The sequence below is a fragment of the Zootermopsis nevadensis genome, unplaced genomic scaffold, assembly GCF_977971745.1.
Source record: "Zootermopsis nevadensis isolate Lab colony 2312 unplaced genomic scaffold, Znev_1.0 Znev_ptg000018l, whole genome shotgun sequence".
Lineage (NCBI taxonomy): Eukaryota > Metazoa > Arthropoda > Insecta > Blattodea > Termopsidae > Zootermopsis > Zootermopsis nevadensis.
The window spans coordinates 132114-155822 of NW_028259150.1; the positions used below are offsets into that span (position 1 = coordinate 132114).

General features: G+C 37.1%; 2 protein-coding genes across 4 annotated transcripts in view; one reads left to right on the plus strand and one right to left on the minus strand.

Annotated features, from left to right (window-relative positions):
- Positions 1-23709, minus strand: part of LOC110827470 (ras-related protein Rap-2a) — a 153887-nt gene that overhangs the window by 75985 nt on the left and 54193 nt on the right. The window lies entirely within an intron of this gene.
- fu (STKc_STK36 domain-containing protein fused) overlaps positions 16811-23709 on the plus strand; it is a 129190-nt gene continuing 122291 nt past the window's right edge. For 2 of the 3 annotated variants that reach the window (XM_087351012.1, XM_087351014.1), the window contains exon 1: positions 16811-17037. In XM_087351012.1, the coding sequence (XP_087207138.1) occupies positions 16934-17037 (104 nt within the window). In that variant the 5' untranslated portion in view covers positions 16811-16933. The remainder of the gene's footprint in view (positions 17038-23709) is intronic. The other variant, XM_087351013.1, reaches the window with a different exon arrangement.

The window sequence follows — 23709 nt, forward strand, 5'->3', positions numbered from 1 at the left end:
GATCGGAATTCATTGATATTGATGACCACGGTGATGACGTAATAAACTGCGTACTGTTCTTTTAACGTACTTATTTTGTACGATTTGAGGTTTTCACAGCGGTGAGTCTGAAGCTCGCTGTCTTCTGGGTTGTTGCGCCGTGTAGTCTGGTAGATTTCCACCAACGTTTCAGAGGTCATACTGCTTCCGTCATCAGGGCGATTCATCAACATGACCTCTGAAACGTTGGTGGAAATCTACCAGACTACACCGCGCAACAACCCAGAAGACAGCAATCTTCAGACTTATTTTGCATCTGTTCGTTGCGTTTACAGATGACGCATTCTCGAACCATGGAAATTAGCTTCCTAAAGCCCAGAGGAAACTATATGTACTACATACTTTAACATATAGAAGCTTCCTTTGAAATTTGCCTACAGAGTGTTTTATATGCGTCTCATAAAATTTTCATAGTAAACAGCAATTATTTCCTTAAACAGCATTAACAAACTGATCTTTGTATTAGGTACATGTTGTGTTTTATTTCCAGTAGGAACTAAACTTGTAAATAATATTTAGCTTTAGGATTCCAAGTGCTGCAGGTATACTAACTATAATAAAAACAACAATAGTTTTTGCATGTCATAAGCTTTTTGCTTTCGTGAAATAAATAAAAAGTGAACGAAAAATTATTATTTTTAACGCCGCGAAAAAATTATTAGACTGTGAAGCATGGCGCTGTAAGGGACATGGACTTAGAGATAGGATACTATTGAGGATAACGGTTCGATTAGATAAGTTAACGATTTCCTAAAGAAGATATATTTGTGTCTAAATCTGTAGCACATATAGGAATGTCATTAAATGCTGACTGATCATGGCGTGTCTATAATTTTAACATTGTAGTTCTCAAGTAAAATGATTAAAAATTCGTAATCCTCTTAGCTGCACGGCGGCTGAGAATAGAACAAGTAGCTAAAGTTAATTTGCATTTAAATTTGGCGCACGGGCTTACAAGACCCACGCGTAACCGTAATCTGATCATCGTTTGGTCCAGTGTTTCATTAGCTTCCAATCGTCCTCCCGCTGGGGTTTTTTGTTTATTTAAAATAGAAAAGACGAGAGAGCCTGTCGTCACAGCTTCACTCTCGTGAACAATACTGAGCAGATACTCAATGTCACTTTCAGCTACGACAGACATTACAGAGCACAGGATGCGTGGGTGACTGAATCGAAGGCGAAGACGCGACACAGAAGTTGAACGAAGCTGCTGGAATAATAAGATCTGTTGTTATTTTATACATTTGTAATGTTGTTTTATTTCGTATTTTCTATTTTATACCAGACAATTTAAATCTTCTTTCGTCATCGTATTGAATTTAGGGAAAACTTAGAATGTTTTGTTAGGACACGACTGATTGCATCTCGTGATGCATAACGAAGTAAAAATACAGGATATATCTAGATTTGACCATATGAAGTCGAATGTTGAATGTTTCCAGTGTTGCCATAGACGGAAATTCTTTTGCCGATGAAGTTCTGTGGTTTCAAAAACATCGCATTTTCTCGCGGGACTTGCTTATAATCTTTAAGAAGCCAAATATGTAAATAAGTTTTTATTAAACTATGCAAACTCTGTCACAGTTACACGATTTTATGAATATTTGGTCACAAATATCCAGTGAAATTTATCTTTATGTAAATATAAACTAACAAAAAAACTTATTTTATGAATATACTTCAGAAGATCAGCAATTTTTATTTGTTATAGAAATAACAATATATTACCTCCTGTGATCCAGAAATAAAGTAAATATTCTGACGATAAATGTTCACAGGAGTCGAGAAGACTGTATTTAAACTACTGAATACTGCAGACACTGATTGGTTCCTTTTCTGTGTTTTTGCAGTGGCCTGCGTAGATACCAAGTCATAGGCCTAGCATTACGTGCGAAATGATGGGACCGACACGAACATAAACCGAGTTTTCTTAAACTCTCAGTTTTCTAATAATGTGGTTAAGTAAAATTCAACCCCACTGCTTTAACTAAACAGTCTTATTAATAAACGGATCTTTACAATTCGGTTTTAGGTTTGCTAAAATTTGTTATCTTCTGCTCTAGAGCAGCATTGAAAAGTGGTCGATAACTGAATTGAAATGATTAAAAGACGGGTCACTCTTTTACTTCGAATGTTTACTTCCTCGACGGGAAATAGAGGCTTATGTTTATTACGTTAGACATTTTGAGGAAGAAAGGTTACAGAAAGAATGTAGTAGAGGCTTTAGAAATAGACAATATACACTCAGAATGGAAAATAAATATTTTGACGTCAACTGTGAAAGAACAATGCACACTGCAAATGCGTTCTTACGTCAGACTATTTCTGCAACATTCCTGAGAGGTTGCTCATCATTACCATTTTGGCACTTTGTTTAGTGTGATGATTTTTATGTTATTTAACGATAGTATCAACTGCAGAAGTTAAGTGCAAGGAACATCCGATATGTTCGCAAATGGTGCCAATGACGTAAGGATTATCTGCGTCAGTGACGTTTGCATGAACAGGGTGTGCGACGTCGGTCTACCTCGCTAATGAAGTTGTCATATGGAATTCCCCACGTGGTTTTGTGGCTGTCTGAGAGTTCCCCATCCGGGAAGTTCTCACTCGGGGATTCCCCAGTCAATGAATTCTGTATAGAAGAACGTTTATGGGTCTTGATGTAAAGTGGTCGAAATTAGACCTAAACCAAAATTTGAATGTGTCTACAATATTTATTAAAACATCCCAATATTAAATTTTACAAACATTCGCTCAGTAGTCCAAGAGTCGGCAAATGCTGACAGACATTTCAAAGTTAACGTGCACAGTTTTCTCGAATGAAACTGAGTTGTTACTAATCTAAGTTTTGAGAGTTGCTGCTACACCAGCTAACCTAGCGGCCAGAAGTGATAATTTTCTGCTTCTAATGTCTCTCTCATGTGGAATTCAAAAGGAAATCTGCGATCTATTTGTAAGTGCTTTTCTTTGTAAGGGCTTGCATTTTGAACTGCTGTTTTATCCGTGTTATGGCTGTCAGAACATGAAAGCGGGGATAGAATTACCAATTCAGGCTGAGAGGTCGCTGTGGAAATATTAGTTTACCACAGCAAAGCCCTGGCAGTTTTGTTTGTTCGCAATTCGTTTTGGTATGCCGTTCTGTGGTCATCAGTTTCTCCTATTTTGTATTCTCTTATAAATATTTTATTTTCACGCTGTGGTCATTTACGTTTAATTTCGCGTGTTCTTTGGTGCCGTCTTTATGTTGGTGTACAATCATACCAACACACAGTACGAACACAATAATCTATAACCTGTTATACAGAGTGATTCTAAAAGGACTTTACAACTTTGAAAGTGTATAGAAATTTAATTAGATAGCTTACAGAATCAGTTGAGGTGTCATTTTGTAGCAAACCAAATCAAGTTTGCCTCACGTTTTCTGTAGTACCGAATTCCGTCACCGCGAGGCCAAGCGGCAGTGCATTTCAAAATGGCTACATTTACAGGTGCGGAGCGCGCTCGCTGTGTGCTTTGGTTTGAAGAAACGAAATCTGCCACAATGGTTCAACGGCATTTTCGCACCCAGTATGGCAAGGATCCTCCCAGTAGACCTACAATTTACTCTTGGCACAAGAATTTTGTTGAGACTGGATGTTCTGTTCGCCATGACAAATCTCCAAGTTTCCCGCGTGTTTCTCATGCTGTCGTGGAACGAGTAAGGGAGAGCTTTGTCCGTAGTCCTGCGAAATCAACGCGACGTGCGTCTCGTGAGACTGGCATTCCACGACCGACCGTTTGGCCCGTGTTACGAAAACGTTTGCACTTAAAACCATATAGATTTACCATTGTGCAAGAAATTCTGTGCAGAAATGTTGCATCGGATAGGGGAAGACGAAACATCATTGGACTACATAATATTTAGTGATGTATCGACATTTCAAGTCAGTGGTAAGGTGAACACCTGCAACTGCAGGATTTGGGGCAGCGAAAATCCACGTGCATCTCTGGAACATGTTCGTGACATCCCAAAGGTGAATGTGTTTTGTGCCCTTAGCAAAGTTAAAGTGTACAACCCGTTCTTTTTCCATGAGAGAACCATCAACGGTATCGTGTATCTGAATATGCTCGAAAATTTTCTCATACCACAGTTAGACGAAGATGACCAAAAAGAACGCATTCACTTCCAGCAAGACGGCGCACCACCTCACTACCTCACAGAAGTCCGGGATTTCCTCAATAACCGTTTTTGGTCGAACAGGGCCGATAACATGGCCACCTCGTTCTCCAGATTTGAAACCTCTCAATTTTTTCTTATGGGGTTTCATTAAAGATCGTGTGTTTGTTACACTCTTACCTGCCAATCTCACTGAGCTCAAAGCTCGAATCACCGCCGCAGTTGCAGAAGTGATACCTGATATACTGGATCGTGTTTGGCAAGAAATTGATTTCAGGTGGGGTGTCTGCCGTATCACCAATGTCAATCACATCGAACCAAAATGACTATTTGAGGCAAACCTTGATTTGTTTTGCTACAAAATGACACCTCAACCGATTCTGTAAGCCTTCTGAATAAATTTTTATACACTTTCAAAGTTGTAAAGTCCTTTTAGAATCATCCTGTATAATAAAGTAGTTTAACATTTGCTTGATTCGATTAATGTTTCGTTGCGCTCACAGAGAACTACAAATTATCTGCAATAATTATATTTGGCAGAATATACAGTTGTTAAATGCTGATATAATTACGCAGTTTTTAAAATTATGAAACGCGTTATGAAAGTGCCGAAATAACTTAGTAAGTAACACGTCTGGTAAAATATGTCAGTACACCGACAATCAATTACCTGAAGATGTGATAAGACCCAACTCCAATAATTTCACGTTAATTAACTATAGCATGCCTCTGACAGACAGCAATTCCAACCACAATATTGGTATGATGAATCAACCACTGTTACAAACCGTTAGGAAATCATAATGGTACAATAAAATGTTTGTGAAATGACAGGAATGTCGATGCAACCCACAAAACATAGAACGTGCTGCATCTCTACGTAATATCAGCTCTATCATTAGTGCCCATACGTATATAACAAATGTGCCTGTCCAAAGTCTGAAAAGCGTTCCGAAAATATTTAATAATGTAGACGTGACTGGATTATTAGGGATAATCAGTGTGAGTTCAGACGTAGCAGATCAATAATTTATCAGATCTTCTACATCCGTCAGACACTAGAGAAAAAATTGGAGTAGGGGAGATTGGTGCAAGACTGAGGTAAGATGGTTCAACTATTTCAGCCAGTAAGTGCTGTTTTCAATTGGTAGTGCTTGGAAGTAATCGCCCACTTCCTTTCCTTGTCTGAGAAGCAACTGGCTCTGGTGAAAATACTCAAACGTAACTAACACTTAGATTTCTTTGAATTTACCTCAGCTGATCTAATCTGGTGGTCATTTTCAATCAGTGTACTCAGTATTATGTTGGGGATTTATAAATATCTGACAAAATAGTGGAAGCAGCATAGAATTGGCTGTGTGAGAATCGGTAGTTGTTCCATGTGTTGAACCAAACCACTACCTAGGGCAGCCATGTTTGTCAAGAGTGTGCTGGGGGCATGATGGGGCGGGCCCTGATGAGGAACCCCACGGTATTTTCTTAGTCCTGTAAACGCTCTAATCTGTTAATTCGTTGTTAGAATCCTAATACTAATACATATATATAAACCTCAGCTTCTCTTTAGCGTTATATTAATTGGGAATTATGTGACGAAATTCAATAACATCGGAAAGAAAATTATGTAATTTTTTTCAACTATTTCAGTTTTTTAATTATTATGAATTGGGGTGAAAGTGTTAACACGGCAGTCCTAATGTTGTATTTGCATTTTAGACAATGGTTCGTAACTATGTCAGGAAAACTCAGCGTCAGTGTTGCAGTGAAGACGCAATGCGCCGCGCTGTCGACGAGGTGATTGAAGGACATATGGGGTACAGAAAGGCGTCTGTCACATTCAGGGTATCTAAAACTACTCTAGAAAGGAAAGTTAAGTGTGCGAAGAAGAATCCAAACAAGGAAATAAAAGTTTCCTTGGGACCAAAGCAGAGAATGTTTTCTACTTCTGAAGAAGAGGAGTTAGTAACATATTTGAAAGTTATGGAGGGAAGATTATTTGGATTAACAACGAAAGAACTTAGACCTCTGGCATTCCAGTTAGCTGAGAAAAATGGAAAACCTCATCCTTTTGACAAAGAAAATGGAGAGACGGGTATTGATTGGTTTCGAGGATTCACGAAGAGGCACCCAGATTTACCGCTAAGGAAACCGGAGTCAACTTCTGCAGCTCCTGCAATGGGGTTCAACAAGGTTGCTGTAACCAAATTTTTTGAACTGCTCGGTGACCTGGTAGTGTCTGTGTTGAACAGGACATCAAGAACGAAGGTCTCCCAAAAGTCGACGAAGAAATCAAGAGTGTCTGTACAAGATAGTTCTACATCCGCCGATAAGGATGACACAGCGTGTTTGTATCGCAATGAGTTCTACTGTTTGTCAGCTGAAACATGGGTAGCATGTGGACACTGTGAAACGTGGGCACATGTATCTTGCGCGGGATAAGACGAGGTAGATGCATATTTGTGTTCTTTTTATGAAAAATAAGTAATTGAAGAACAGCCCCATTTTGCCCCATGGGCTTGTTTCGTCTTGCCCCATATATGGGGCAAAACGGTGCAATTTATATTTTTTTTACATTGGCATTTTTCAAGTGAAGATGTTCTTCTTTTTCCACTACAACATGTCATTGGTTACTTTAATAGTCAAAAATAATAAATAAATACTTTTTTAAATGTTCCATTTAATTTTTTGTAGAGCTGTTCAAACCTTAGCGTCCCCATCTTGCACCACTCTCCCCTACAATGGGACTGTACATCGATTATTTATAGATTTCTAAAAAGCCAATGACTATGTGAAGAGAGAAGTGTTATATAATATTCTTATTGAATTTGGTGTACCAAAGAAACTAGTGAGTCTAATAAAAATGTGCTTAAATGAAACCTGTAGCAAAATTATATTTATCTGAGACATTCTTCATCAATAACGGTCTAAAACAAGGAGATGCTTTGTCTCCCTTGCTCTTTAACTTTGCCCTAGAGTGTGCCATCAGGAAAGTCCAAGATAGGGAGGAGGGTTTGCAATTGAATGGGACACATCAGTTATTGGCATATGCTGATGATGTTAATTTATTGGGGGACGATATGAATACAATAAAGAGGAACGCAGACGTTTTACTGAAAGCTAGTAGACAGGTGGGGCTAGAAGTAAATTCAGAAAAAACTAAGTACATGTTAGTATCACGTCATCAGCAGACAGGCGGGCAGAATTATCTTAGGGTAGCTAATAAGTCCTTTTAAAGGGATACAAAGTTCAAATATCTGGGAACAACAATAACAAATCAAAATGACAATCATGAGGAAGTTAGGCGGAGACAGAATTCCGGAAATGCTTGCTATTTCTCAGTTCAAAATATTTGGTCTTCCCGTCTGATTTCTAAGAACCTGAAAATTAAAGTTTACAAAACAATAATTTTGCCTGTTGTTTTCTATGGGTGCGAAACATGGTCTCTCACTCAGCGGGAGGAACATAGATTGCAGGTGTTTGAGAATAGGGTGTTGAGGAGGATATTTGGGCCTAGGAGAGAAGACGATGGGGCATGGAGAAAACTGCATAATGATGAGCTTAAAAATCTATACTCCTCCCCCAGTATTGTCAGGGTGATTAAGTCGAGAAGAATGAGATGGGCGGGGCATGTAGCACGCATGGATGGGACAAGAGGTGTGCAACGGGTACTGGTTAGGAAGCCTGAGGGAAGAGACCGCTGGGGAGACCTAGACGTAGATGGGAGGATAATCTCAGGCGGGATCTATGGGAGATAGGAGTTGAAGGAAACTGGATTTTGTTGGCCCAGGACAGGACAGGGACCTGTGGAAGGCTTTGATTAATTCGGTGATGAACCTTCGGGTTTGGTAAGCCATCTACTTAGTTAGTTATACATGACTGGAAAGTTTTACGGAGGTAATTGTTAAGCTACAATGTGTTTCAGCAATTACAATTGTTGAATTTTTGTAGTACGATGCCATTGTTTCGCAACAGTGGACCACGGTTTACAGTTTGAGTAAGAATGACCTAATAATACGGATTTTCTACATCTTAGGAAGAGCGCGACAGACATGTTGGGGCCCAAAAGGAGTTTCTTGCTCGCTCTGGAGCAAGACGAATACCTGTAAACCCCCAAGACTCATTATTTGAACACGTACTTTAGTTCTTTACATCCGTCCAGCAGTGCCCTATAATGAATAAGTATCGAATTTATAAATTAAAATACGAATACGAGCGTTATCCCTGCGACATTACGGAAAAGATTTATTTTTTTTCACTACGCCTAATTTTCTTAGACAAAGTATATTTCAGTTGGCAGTAACTTTAAAAAAATAAGTCTTAAAATTTCCCCGTCTCAGTCACAAATAAACAATTTTTATTATTTACCGATAAGAGGAAAAGTTGGGAATGATAATTGTTAGCAGATTGCAACTTAAAAGTATACTTGATGTGCAAGACATTTACAAAAAGTATTAGTAACATTTCCATAAAGCAGGTGACAAAACTGAGTGCAGTAACTTTCGAGGTATCTCTCTTTTGTCATCATACAAAATCCAATATTCGTCTGGTACGGTAAACGCCATTTATGAATTAAACTATCGCGGACAATCAATGTGGATTCCACCGTAACAAGTCTTTTGCATTCGACAAATATTAGAGAAAAAGTGAGAGTATAATTGATTAGTACACCAACTATTTGTGGACTTTAGGTATGCACGTGACTCGGTTAGAAGAGGGGTACTTTATGACATTTTGATTGGGTTTGGAATACCAAAGAAACTTGCTTTGTCTGTCAAGAGAATGTTGTGTAATAACAGCTTATCCATAGCGTGTTGATATCGTAGCAACTCGCTAAACTGCTACCGTAGAGGACGATGGTCTGGAAACAGATGTGTGCTCCGCCGTTTGTGGTATGGATGAAATTGCTCGTCAATAAGTACAAGTTCTCGTTCTTTATCATTGATTGAGCTTCTCTACTGTTCTCGTTCCACAGCTGCAAGTGTCTCATCTTCATTGGGTGGTTCCCGTGCAGTCCGGGTGCGACCTGCATTCACACGTAGCGCAGGTGTTATAAGTCCTCTCTCACTACTCCAGTTGACAGTTGTCGAAACACAATAGCTTCTTTATCACGTCGACCAGGAAAACGCATCGCGTATTCCATGCATCAGCACCCGCTCTTCTGTTACAGGCATCGAGGCTTGTACAGCAGTATTCGTCATGTGTGTGTATTCCATGATAGTTCGGTCACAACCGAGTCCTTCTTGTACTGTGTGAATTGAGTACACCTAACAACAACACGTATTTATGGTCGTGACAAATAACACTGTTGAAAATTGTTGCCCGTATATGACGGAGACGAATATCTCGAAAACTAAGCACCTCTGGAAGCATGTTGTAAAATATTTTCGACTTTTTTAACAAAGTGTTACACTGTGAAGAGTTTGTAAGGGAATTTCGTTTCATCCTGTAAGACCACTAAAGTAATTTACGTATAAAACTGCATCTTACAGTTGCAAGTATTAAGATAAATTTTGGAAAACAACTTTTCAAAAAGAAAAATCAGCATGTATAAACATTAAAACAGAACTAAAGGACACCGTTCATTGAAGAAAAAGGCAATTGAAGACTAGAAAAATGTTTCCACTACCTCAACTGTGCGATGTAAGACTTGATCACGAAAGAAATGACTGCACTAGGATAAAATTAAATGTTTTAAACATAATAAGTGTAACTAAAGCCGACCAAAATAATTGGTAACGACGCGTGTACTGTATTAGGACAAAGTTAAGTAAGCAATAGTGCTTGCTGAAAGAAAATATTGAGGTACAAAATACATCTTGGGGGTTTAGGAAGAGACAGTTCGGACTCATTTTGCATAGTTCGTGATAATGATTTTAAATAATATTGTGAAATGCTTGACTCAAAAGTTCCTAGGCTCTGTACTCTTTTACGGAGTTTGTGTGTGTGCCGTACCTGCGTCTTTCCATAATATGAAAAATAAAAACATATATTTAAAAAGTTATGTATTAATTGAAGATTCAAATGTAAATTTAACATCGCCATTTTATACATTTTTTTTTTTAGAATTTTACGACATCCTTTCTTCCTTTCAGAGCAATGAAACATTTTTTTCTAGTAATAAACGCCAATTATACTAATACATAGAACTCAGATAGTGTGGAGTGGTTCAGAACCGAGCCACAAGAGACAAAAACTGCGATTTTAATTACGACGTAATGAAGGTTGAATGACGGCAATATGAAAAAACGGTGCAAAGTTTATGTAGGCTTACTGTAACATTGTACAAGTGCTAATAATTAAATTGTCCTGGAAATAGTAGGAGAAATGAATTTCCAGTTACTCACTTTTACTCCTGGGAATGGAATGCATGGGGAATGTTTAAATTAGAATTTTTCTATTCGTTTCCGGCATAACCACATAACCAGACCGCAGTTACGAGAATCTCGACGCTCATCAGCGTGTATAAAGTCGTTCGTTATTAATGATCACAGAACCCGTCGGTTTTACGAGATAGCATAAAATGCCTATCAACGATCGTAAATTGAATAGTTGGTTCAAATATTTGCAATATATATTTATGTCAATGTAATGGATTGATTATATCAGTATTGCCCAGTCAGCTGAAGACGAGAGCAGAGCCAAATCCAGAAATGTCGTAGGTATAAAATATTCCTCAGACATTGGACAACGTCCAATGTAATTCTGGCATGATGACTCCACCACTGCCATAAACGTTTTGAGTAACATAATGGATTGAATTATGGTAGATAAATAAAAACAGGAGCATCCGCATTTTGGTTTTTTTCCAGAATGATGCTGGAACACGCCGTGAGGTAGGGACGTCTATTTATACATCAACCTTTGTTTATTTTGTTGTTAAGAGTTCTATTTTTATCTCCCCCTGTTCCTTTGTGTTGTGAACCATTAGACACATGAATGAGTCAGTAAAAGAGGAAAAGAGCGACACAAAGGAAGATGCGCGTATTGCTTTTGAAGTATACAAAAAGTGAAAAAATACACGTAAAATATGCTAACAGACGCTATTTCCCGTTTTTGATATTCTGTATAATAAGGAGAATGTGTTTGTTACAAAGTTAAATTATAACTAATTGGTTTTGTGCGATTTACAGTTCGAAATTTATATTTCAGTTTAAAGTAATTAGAGTAAAATGTAATTCTGACGTATACGAGTCGAGATAAACCATAATTATGAAAGCATTTAACGCATTTTCCATGTTTGTTGGCCTCACTCAAACCGACCCACATTGCTGATCCAAGCGGGAGATACAGCACAGTGAACGCTGTTGAAGCGAAAGGAACTTTAGCATGTGTTTGGTTTCATCCTCAATCTACAAGTTGTTCTTCTGTATTTGCGCAGTTTATTTGAACAGAAATGGTGATATCGTTAGATCAAATGCAGGCAGTGGTACAAAATTCGTTTCGTGTTTTCTTACATTTAAATAATTTTAAGGAGATGAACTCATTTCTTGTTCCTGTAACACATCTAATTAATATACGTCAATGACAATTAACTTATTTCATAAACGGAGAGTGGCGTTTCTATTAACACTGCAAGAAAGCTGTCCATAAACAAGATATATAAGTAACTCGTCCTTTTTGAGTGACAAAAATACACGAAGCGACTACAAACAAAGTAAATGCCAAATACAAATTTTCTTTTGCTAATCAAATAATTAATTAGTACAGGGTCTTCTTTAGAGAGTGTGTTTATCAGCATCTTAATACTAGATGCTATCATAACCCAATTTAATTCAATTAACAGCTCCATACATTATCTTTAATATAAATTTTAGTATTATCGTATTTTACACCCATGGCTATCAAGTATTCTGACGAGGCGTGGTTCACTTTAAGTGGCTACATAAACAGCCAAAATAACAGATAATGAAGCACATAAAATCCTGATGCTATTCATGAAGTGTCAGTACGTGATTTAAAATTTGGGGTTTGGTGTGCACTTATTGAGCGAAGGTTAAATGGACACATGTTTTTTACGAAAAAAATTTCGAACGTTATGTGTGATTATTTCACCCTTCTTCGATCAAGTGGCCGCTTAAGAAAAATTGTACTGAAATGTTATGTAAGATAATGCAACAGAACACACTTCAAACAGTTGTATGGCTGCACTACATGAAGGCTTCGGCGAACGAGTTACAATTCGAGGAATGTGGTCTTCGAGTTCACACGAATTTTGGGAATATTCCGCACTCTTCGGTAGAACGCCAATAAAATATTTGGCATACAATTTTCGCTAGTTCTTTACAACTTCGGCGTTTTTCTAGGAAAACATTCGCATGATGTGAGGCATACTAATAAGCAGATGGTCGTCACTTTGAGACTCTTCTATAGAATAAGGTAAGCTTAACTACAGCGGAAGAAACGGGCCGTGGATAACCGGGTACCGCGGCAGGTTTTTGCAATAAGCGTGCCTTATCAGCTGCCGGATCCAGTCTAACGATTAACGGTGTACTCTGTATTAAGCAATGAGTAAAAATTGAAAACCTCCAACTATCTAATTTTTACATTCTCATGTTACTTCCTTTTCCTTGAGTCCACATGTCTTTCTTAGCACGTCTTTCTAAAAGAAACTACATTTATTTCGAGTTGCATGCGGAAGTCAATTTTCTGTCGTGTTCGGTTTCAATAGCATGTCATTCCCAGAACGGACTACTTCACATCGTAGAGCTCTAGAAATAATTCTATACTCCTTGAATGTGAGAGACTGAGGTTCTAATCTTTTTCTATCCCCTTCAGCACACACCAAATACACATCTGTCGCAATAAGCTGAACACGTAGCTCAGGCTGAAGAAGCAAGTAATACATGCAGAGTTCTGAGCTCTAAAAGATCGTTGAATACGATGGGACGATTACGTACTTGCTTGTAATTATTCATCGTAGAAGATAGGTTTTGAGGATGGCATGTGGCACAAGATTGAGGGTTTCGGTATTAGCAGCGTTGAATCTTTACGTTTATTCGCCAGAAAGCAAGAAGGCGGCGTTTCGGCCTTGTCAAAGCTCAGGCGGTTCAGTCTATGTGGGATCTGGTAGGCAAAATCGCGCTGATATACTTTTTTCCGAGTCCTTCATATTTCGCCTGTCAGTAGCATTCTACTGCTGCTCCATATTCACACACGTATCATCATTTGGGGTAGGCAATGGGTCCGTTGGCGGCTCAGTTTCACAGATACATAATCTCACGCGGACGGAAGAATAAAAACGTTAGACTTACTCAGATTTTTGAACTTGATTATAGCATGGAATTCTGAACACAGCAGCGTTTATGGGAGCTGGATCTGTTCCCGTCCTCAGTTTAAAAGGTGCCTGTCCACTTGCGTCCAATACAAGTCCAGTGAATAAAAATGGTTGAGAATTTAAACAGTTGCCGTTTAAGAATTTTTGTCTTTTATACTGAATACTAGGCGATGGGAAGAGAAGATAAAAACATCTTTTCTTTCTTCCGTCTAAAGTAAAGTTCTCACTTCTTTTAATAACACGGCTCACTGCGCCCAACCGATAAAACACTTTCTTTGGGCATGAAACCGATCCTTGTTTCGAGTTATGAGACAAAGGCACACGCATACAGACACACGAATTTCCAAGTAATAATATTTAACTTCAAATACCAAGTTGTCAGGGAATTTCTTTCTTTCTGAGCATTTATTTCTTGTATTGTTGGCAAAATTCAAAGTTTACGCGTTCCACTTTACCCCCTTACGGTCCAATGACTAGGACACTGTAAGTAAAACTTGAGGAAATGAATCTTATAGGAGGGGGTTGTTTTAAATCTCAGATTTGAAATTCATAATCCACATTTAAGAGTTTGCGCATGAATTAACGTAATTGCGCATAGATACATATACATGTAATATAAACCTGTGCGGTAGACATGTATATGCCATTCTGTATTTGGTTTTGTTTCTCATATTCGCAGTTTATGCCACCGACAGCTTCAAACATGACATCATCACTCCTTCTCACAGCAAAATGCCAGTAACTTGTACTAAGTAATTGTGTGCAATATTGTGAACGTGTTACATGCAACCAGGCTTCTTAGTCTGCCGATGTGGAAGTGAAGGTAAATGCTATATTATGATTGTAACGCATGGTTCCTTATGCGTGAGTGAGAATTTAAAGTCAGAATTTTTGTAACATAAATAATATAAGTGAGATTTTAGGTTCTCACGGCGGCAAATATGATAATGGCTATCTTCTGGGAAGTTGCACGGTGTCGTCTTGTAGTATTCTCTGCCACCGTCAACCGGACAGTGGCCTGAAAGTAGCAAGCATCTCTGAAACGTCGGTAAAGTTATACCAGTCTACACAGCGTAACAACGACAACAGCATCTTCAGAACTAACACAGACACCGCTTAGGCTGAAATTAAAGCCACTGCCACGTCCAGCGTCGCGACAGAGACTAGAGCCCACTTGACCTATTGAACGAGTCGTTGTCACCGATGAAGCAGGGCCACAACTGAACTCTGCACTTACGCCTACTGCATTCGATTCTAGCGCCCGTCCATAACGTTAAACCCGCTAGGTTCTACTGATTTTGCGTCTCCATGCCAACCGCACCTAGCGAATGAGGACCGCTCGATAATAACATTGTTTCTTTAGGAACTGATGATCGGACACAGCAGTCTATTTTTAACAGTCTCCAGTAACTTTAGTTCCTCTTATTTTCCTCGCAGTACTATTTCAGCTTCTTTAAAAACATTTTTTGAAGTTTATAAATAACTTCCAGAAAATGAAGGTTGATTAGGGATTATTCTTTCATGTATGGAGGAGGAAAATCTGGTGTGTTTTAACGACTGTCCTTTATAATAGCTACTAAAACAGCTAAATATATCCCTGTATAAGGATGGTACGCGTTCATATAGGGTTAACTAGGAATACGCATATTAAACTTAGCTTAATTAATTCTGAAAGCCACGTCCAAAAGGATTAAGACAGCGTCTGCATAATTCAACTGTCATTTTAAGCGAATTGTATTATACCTTCTAATGAAAGTTTTGTCTTCATAGTGTTTAGTAATTTACGGTCATTGCTATTGTATAGGAAGCTAAGCGCCGCGTTCTTAGAATACAGGCTCAGGTTTAGTACAGGGATAGTTTATGTGAGTTTTGTAATGGACAAAGCTGTGGTGGTGCAAGGGTTTCTCCATGTAAGCCTACTTTAACTTCCTTCTGCCAATAAGGATTCCACTAATACTCCACACATCTGTAACTGTCTGCGATGGGCCATATCAGCGAACACGTTATTACATCTTGCCCTCATATGGAATTTAATATCTAAGCTGGAAGTAAGATTACCTCACAATAAAAGTGTCTAAATGTACGGATATAGTGACGTAAATATTGTATCGTTTTTCGCATATTTAAGAGTGACGTTTTATTCTATCAAAACATATGTTCCGTTGACCAAGCGAGAGACAACGCGAAATTCTTAATTTACGTTCCCTTCTTTGAGCATGAAAATTGTGGCATGGAAATTCATTTTAAAACTGTGCTTTACGTAGTACAAACTGATGTCGCTGTCCTGAAATTTAAGTGTGTGTGTATATATGTATATTTTGATTGGTCTTGAATAAAGGGATATTTTTATTTCTGTCATTATTATTTTTGTTAATAATTGTGTTACTAGATGTGTGGACAGTCTATAAACTTATGGTAGTACATTAAAATGGAATATGTGCTTTCTAAATTGGCTGTAAAATGAAAGTCTAGTTGTAAAGAATTGTTTACATTTTGTCTTATTAAACGCCTTGTAGACAGTATTCATTGAACTCTTTTTCATTACCTTCCTTGTTTATGCTGTCGATTTACTTCCTTTTGTGCACAAGAACGCATTAAACTGTTTTCCTTCGCCCTCTGCTTCACTCACGTCGCTGAATTGAAGGACGCGGATAGTTATCTCCTGATCTTAGCCTTGATCTTTCTAGCTCTTTAGCTTTGCTTTTTGACTCTCCCTTCTTAGTTTACATTTTGAATGATCCTTTGATTCTGTAAAAGGATTACCAGGCTCTTAGTTTTCCGTACGACGCGAAACGCTATATTACAAATAAGCAGCTTGGTTTCTGGGCGTAACTTTATTAGGAGTTGCATCCATCTTAGGTACCCCATAATCCACCGAGAAGTTAAAGAGAACGCTTGGGAGATATCACAATACAATATTACAAATATTTCAATCCATTCTATTTGATATTGTTTATTTTTTGTTTACGTTTTAACTTCTTCACCTGCAACCCAATAAGAAACAAATGCCAAACATTTTTTCTTAGAAATTTAGTTTATAGGGGCGTCCGGAACTATAAGTTGTATCATAACTTAAAATATTTACCTTGGAGGAGTTTTCTTTCTTTGCCCATTAAATTCTTTTTAACTTCTTACCATGACGTCATCTAATTTGGACGAAGATATACTTCGTGTCGGTAGCGTTTAAAATATAAACACGAACTTGTATTTTTTTAAATTATATTTGGCATTAATATATAAATTAGATAACAGGCAATAAAAGTATAAAGATGCACTCTCTTGCCAAAGGTAATAAATCATACGACATTTACAAGATTTTAAGGCTGAACTGAACGCCATCTATAATATGAAAGCTTCATACAGTCGTAAAGGTGCATCTTGGCCAGTAGGAGCGCATTCCTGACGGTGTGATTTGGCGTCGTGGTAACCGATCTTATATTCTGTGTGGCATTCGGGTAGATAAACATATGGGTCTCGAATATATGTTCTGTAACCTCGAGTGTAGTGACATTATTATCAACCACACTGACTATGGAGTCAAAGAATTTCTACTTAACACTCAACAGATAAGGTATGTGCTGTATTATAAATAGGATTTTCCTAGGGTTACCTCCAAAACATTTCATAAAACAGTTTCCATCATGTGGGATCTCAGGTTATCACAGCGGCGAATATTGAGGTAACTGTATTTTGGGTGTTGCTCCATGTAGGTTCGTTTCGGATGTGTTTACTGCCTCCATCATCAGAGCAACGATCGCCCTGATGATGGAAGCAGCAAGGACATCTGAAATTTCAGTCAATTTCTACGAGACTACACGGCAAAACATCTTATGAAGCAGTTATCTTTAGTTTTCATTAAGTTAAGACTGCATAAAATTTGCCTAAAAATAACCATTATTCGTCGATAGAGTTTGCTTTTTTATATTGTTGATACGAAGCGAAACCTGGAATTTTGTGCCCATTTTCCTGTACGCTAGTAGAGTCAAAATCTATTTACGGCCGTACCAAAGCACAGGCGGTTAGTCATAGGCTTCTCCCGGTGTACTTCATGAGGGTTAACGTTCTCCAAGCCCTTCTAAAAAGCCCTGCCGGAGTTCCACACAGGCATTTCTGTCTCACCGTATTCGAGGGATATATGCTAAGTAGGCTTACGTAAACGCTGAGGTTTTCTTCCATAATAGAAGTAATCGATATGAGGTCTAGTAGTGTATACCATAGTCGTGTAAAAATTCTAGAGGTCAAATCTTGGCTGCAGACAGAATGTTAGAGGCATGAATAAGTATGCTGTTATGGTGCCTTCATTGTATTATGGGCCTACTTCCGAAGAGTGTTACGACCTGAAGTTTACTGAGTAAAATAGACCAGTGTTAATGGAGTCAGGATATTCATAAATGCACATTAGCAAAAATGTGTTCGCGGGATTAAAACGGAACTAAACTCGAGATGATCTATTTATTTATTAATGCGACTGAAAACATAAAATAAGCAGACAGGGGCAAAGAATGCAAAACAAGTATAAAAATCATATACGACAGTAAAATTAAATATTGATTGCAAACAGAAAAGAAAGAAACAAGAAAATTAATCTATACTAAAAGATATTAAAACACTTTAAATTGTATACAGACAGCAATTTAAAACAAAACAAGCGAACTAAGACAAACTAAAAATAATTTAATCTCCTTCCATTGCAGAGACAGTGCCCTCAGGTTTTATTTCTGTAAACCCTGCAAAAATCTGCATATGACATTTGCATCAATGACGCACTACTCATGCCGAAAGTATAAAATTCTTATGTATAATGTGAAGCTTTCGCGACGACTGAAGTTGATGAAAGGCTCTCGTTCAACAAGCCGCATCAGGTGGCTGAATGGTGAATGAACCATTTATTCTGCCAACGTTTCGAGAAACATCTCTGCTGTCATCCTCAGGGCAGCTGCGAAACGAAACTGATCCTATGTGGAGCGCTCGCCGATGGGAAATGGTGGCGTATTTGCCTTGTAGGCACATTAATAATTCAATTAATTTATTAGAGTGCTTAACAACAGCCAAAAGGCCAATAACGGCCAAGCACTAAGAACAATATACATAACAATACAAAAACAAACAAACAAGCAAACAATTAAGTAAATATATAAATGTAGAATATAATCATGATAATATATCAATTCATTAATCTATTTGCAAAATAATTAACAGTAAGTGAACTAAATAATATGCCTAAAAGGGAAACATTAAAATACAAAAAACAAAAAAACAAATAAACTAATTATATAAATATACAAATAATTCAACTCAATTATTGCATAATAATTAACAAGCAAATGAGCTGAATAATATGACTAAGTATATAATAGTGGGGTCCGCAGTGGCCGCTTGGTCGCTGGGACTGTGGGTTCGAATCCCACTCAAGCCACGGATGTTTGTCCACGTCTTCCTGTGTTTTGCTGTCCTGTGTACAGGTAGAGGCCTTGCGACGGGCCGATCCCTCGTCCAAGGAGTCCTACCGAATGTCTATAGATCGAGACAACGAAAAAGTTGGGACCCGCAGTGCTCAGGCACTTGAAGAACGGGTCTTTACCAGTATATAATAATTAAATTAAAATCAGTTAAATATAACCAATACATACAAAATAAAACTTTAATTGCATGAAAAAATTGTCTAAATGAAATGCCTAAGCAAAATATTGTCCTTGTTAAAAATGTCGATGCGCTGACAGACGGCATTGGCAGCAGAAACACACCTAAACAAGGGACTAGCCTCGGAATTACGATGAACAAAAACGTGAAGTAGTCTCTAATGGATCTGGAGGGAACGCGCAAAGAAACTGAATCCAAAACGGTTGGGCAGCAAAATTTGCCTTTAAATATATTAATGAGAAAGAGAGCATCAAGATGGTTCCTCCTGAGGTGGAGTGAAAGAAAATTTAACCTAACTAAAACGTCTTCATAATTATAGTCACTTAGGCCATTAAAAAATCTGGCTTGACATAAAGCAGCAAATTTCCTTTGAATCCTTTCAACTTTGGTAGAATCAGTGGAAGTAATGGAATTCCAAGTAACAGATCCATACTCCAATTTAGACCGAACAAGACTATTGTACAAAACCAATAGGCTATCTAAAGTAGAAAAAGGATACGTAATATACCTAATCAAACCTAGCATTCTAAGGGCTTGTGAACATCTGTAATCAATATGCTGGTGAAAATAAAGCTTGCAGTCCAAAATTACACCAAGATCTTTAACACACTGAGAACGCAATATCAAATTGTCACATAAATTATAATTGAAGTATATGCTGTTTGTTTTACGAGTAAAAGATATAATCGTGGTTTTACCTAAATTAATCTAAATGCCATGTTTATGGCACAAATTTTGCACAGCAAGAATATCATGATGCAGCAACTTACAATCAAAAACGTTTCTAATATTACGACATATATTTAAATCGTCAGCAAAAGACAGATAGCTGGAATTGGAATTAGAAACATACTTAGAAAAATGTTCGGGGCGAGTTTTTAAACTGTCATCAACCGTTTTTAACCACCGCTGTCTACCAAACTTTATAGTAACTTTAACAAGTTTGCGAAAAAATGAAAAATAGGAATAATGAATATCTGATTTAGTCTTTCTCTACCGACGAAAATACATTTTCTTTTTACGAATATAGTATTTTAAAGTACTAGAAAACTAACATGGAAACTTGGACTTCCTAGAACACTTGTAGGGTATAGCTAGATTTAAAGCTTCAGTAACAACTGTGTTGAGCTTTAATAATAATAATAATAATAATAATAATAATGATATGAAAATAAGTCTAATATTGTAACTCTAACACAGACTAAACCATTGGCAAACTTCACTCGAACGAAATGTTACGTGTATAAAAACTGTCAGTAAGGATGATCGTGGGATAAGGCAAAATGCGTCACAAGTCTTATTTCATTTTCATATTTTTGTTATTGCCATTCACAAACTTAATTATCATGGACTGTCTGATAGCTAGCTAATTAACAACGTATTTTCTTGATCAACACACTGTCTTACGTTCGTTGGTCTGGAGCTTCGTCATTATCTTTTGTTTTTATGTTTCGTGTTCTACGCACATCTGTTTTCTGTTCGTTGCTATTCAGTGTTTTAGTAATGACTTATATAACGTTATTAGTTTATCTAATTATCTATTTTCTTCGGATGAGAGAAACTGTCCATGTCACAGTTTCTTCTCATGAATGTTTTGTATTTCAATTTTGTATAGAATCTATACGCTGTTGGTGAAGTGCTAACTTTGTTAAACACAGCGTTAATAATACCAGAGTAAATCTTTCACAAGCAAAATGAACATGTTGGTCGTTGAATATGGGTTTTATTAATCTTGTTAAAATGACACTGACTCTACAGAGACTTGGGAGTATTTGATTCAAAACTTGATTTACACTGCCATGTATATATTTTCTCGAGCCATTATGTTGTTGGGTTTAGTTCGTACTATAAAATTTGTTTTCTGTTTTCTTCATAGTCTCTTGATTTTGTACTTTAACTTTGTATTTAATGTAGTTACAGCTAAGCTAGAATATACCTCCGTTTTATGGAACAGGCCAAACGTTACATTTATTGACGCCATCAGGTTTAAGAACAGCGACAATCATTTTTGTGCTATATCCATAACAATTATGATAATATATTAGACTGCTTAAATTGTCATACCGTTTTGTGCACAAAGGCGACGAAAACGTGCCATTTTTAGAATATTTTGGTGTCGATTTTACAGTATAAATTTTCGTTCTGTAAGACGCGCATCACTGTTGCACAGATACAATTTGTTTGACAAAATTGTGTTAGAAACTAAAAATCGGTATGAAGATAATTGTATTCTAAGATTTTGCGTCTTGCAGAATTTCCTCCATGATCAGGGCGATGAATATAAGCACATCTGAAACGTCGGTTAATATCAATCAGACTGCGCTGTACAATGCACCGGAAGACAATCACCTTTATAAGCATTATTACCGCGTGAACCTGGAATCTCACATAAATTATCAACTTCCTGTGTTTATTAATACCAATTTCTCTTATTTGTTTTGTCTTGTATTAGAGTGTAATTGTGTCACTTGAATATTGTTATCCTTAATTTTATTTTATTTCTTGTGCTGTTTCGTAATTGGCCCTAACAGATGTTAAGTCAGCATACTGATAAGAAATTGAAAAATTTGAAACGATGATCATTTCTTAGGTTTTGTTTTAATTCATGTAAAACAAAAATGATCATGATATCTGAGGTTTCAAATTATATTCTGAAGTTATTGTTCTTGTTGTTATGATTATATAATAGTCGTTAGCCTAAAAGTGGCTCCTCAATGTCTACCATGTGGAGTTCGTATTATAACGAAAGATATATCACACCTATTCAGTGACCAGAGTTTCGAGGGTCAGACACTCTAGATTTCTAAAGCTGTAGCTATGTAAAATGTCGGATAGGACAGGGAGTACACCTTTATTTAATTATGTATTATTAATATTAAGTATTTTTCTTCCTTTCTTATGAACTCTCTCTTCTCCCTAACTCTTTCTTTCTACCTAGATTTTTATTTATTCCAAAAATATGTCTAAGCCTTCTGTATATATATATATATATATATATATATATATATATATATATATATATATGTATTGTCGACGATAACACTTAAGTCTTTAGAACTTTTGGAAGAAATTTACTATTCCTGAGACAAATTACAAAATTCACAGTTCGAATCAGAACTGTATGACCAAATTACAACAAATATGATAAGCTAACTATATTCCATTAAACTCTTTGCATTTAATTTTTCGCTTGTTAACTGTCATTCTACTCAGTATCCCCGGGGACCTGAAACACCTTTCAGTGTAAGGTTTTAACTTAACACAAATTTATTTTGATACAAATATTAATTTGTATCTGTGTCGGAAGCTACAACGTCGCAGGTCCTCTTCCTTTGTAGCCGGAGAAACAGGAACACGAAAAGGTGAATATGACGTCGACTGCAATTGTTTGTGAATCTCACTGCCACTAGATCTCTCTGGAAAACTCGTAACTTTGCCTCAGGGATTATTAAGTAACAGGTCACACAGCCCTCAGAAATTTCAGTCGCTTCTACGCTCACATACGATATTACAAACGTAATTCATTACAGAAGTAGATCGGGTAGGATTTTGGGCCCAAATAGGAGTCACACGGCCAAAAGAGATAAACAGCTGTCAAAGGCGGATACAAGCCCCGTGTAATCTTATGGGTAATTCAAATCTATTGAATGAAAATGAATGAAAAGTCCACACTTCGAAGATAATTTATTTTAATTCATAAACAGTATTTATATAATAGGCATATTCACTGCGAGTAATGAAATACTGGTTGAAGCTAGTTACGGAAGGAACACAGATTGAGTATCTGAGAACACGTTAATGAGGATGATAATCAGACCTGAGTAATGAAGCGATAAGCTTTAAAGTACTCTCCATCAAATTTTCTTAAGACAAACAAGCCAAGAAAAATGAGACGGTCATCGCATGTAGCGCGTATGTGGTCGACGAAAAATGCTTACAAAACTTTGTTTGGAAATCCTGAATTTAAGATTCCACTTAGAAGACATATACGTAGATAAGAAGATAACATTAAAATGGATCTTTAGGCAGTAGGCTTAAAAAGTGGGAGCTGTATCCTAGACTCATCTGACTAGATTGAAACTGTTGTTAACTATTGTTAAAATGGCAATGAAAATTCGGATTCCACAGAGAATGGGTAATTACCATATTTCCTCGATTTTACGACACATCTATTGTAAGATGCACTCTTGATTTAGTAATAGGTTATCAGGAGAAAATACACGAAACAGATTCTAAGAAGCCATCAAATGGAAGACGCATCATCCCGATTTCAGAAATTTTGAAATGTGAAAGAAAGTGCGTCCTAAAATCGAGGAAATGCTGTTGTTCACTACTTCAGTGACTGGTAGCTTCTGAAAGAGGACTCTAGTCTCTGTAGTTATAAAAAAGAATTTATTAATTGCATTCTGTAAAAAGTATTGGTACTTCGCTTTTCGAGAGTTCGATATAGCTAAATCATATTTTACATCAGTTACACAAGGAAGCAGTTCACTAGACGTAATCACAGATATTTTTTATTTTACTCGAAGGTCTTCATCCTTAGATGCTCTCTGTTTATTGAATTTGTCGTCTATTTTTGATCTGGTTCGAAATGTTGCAGATA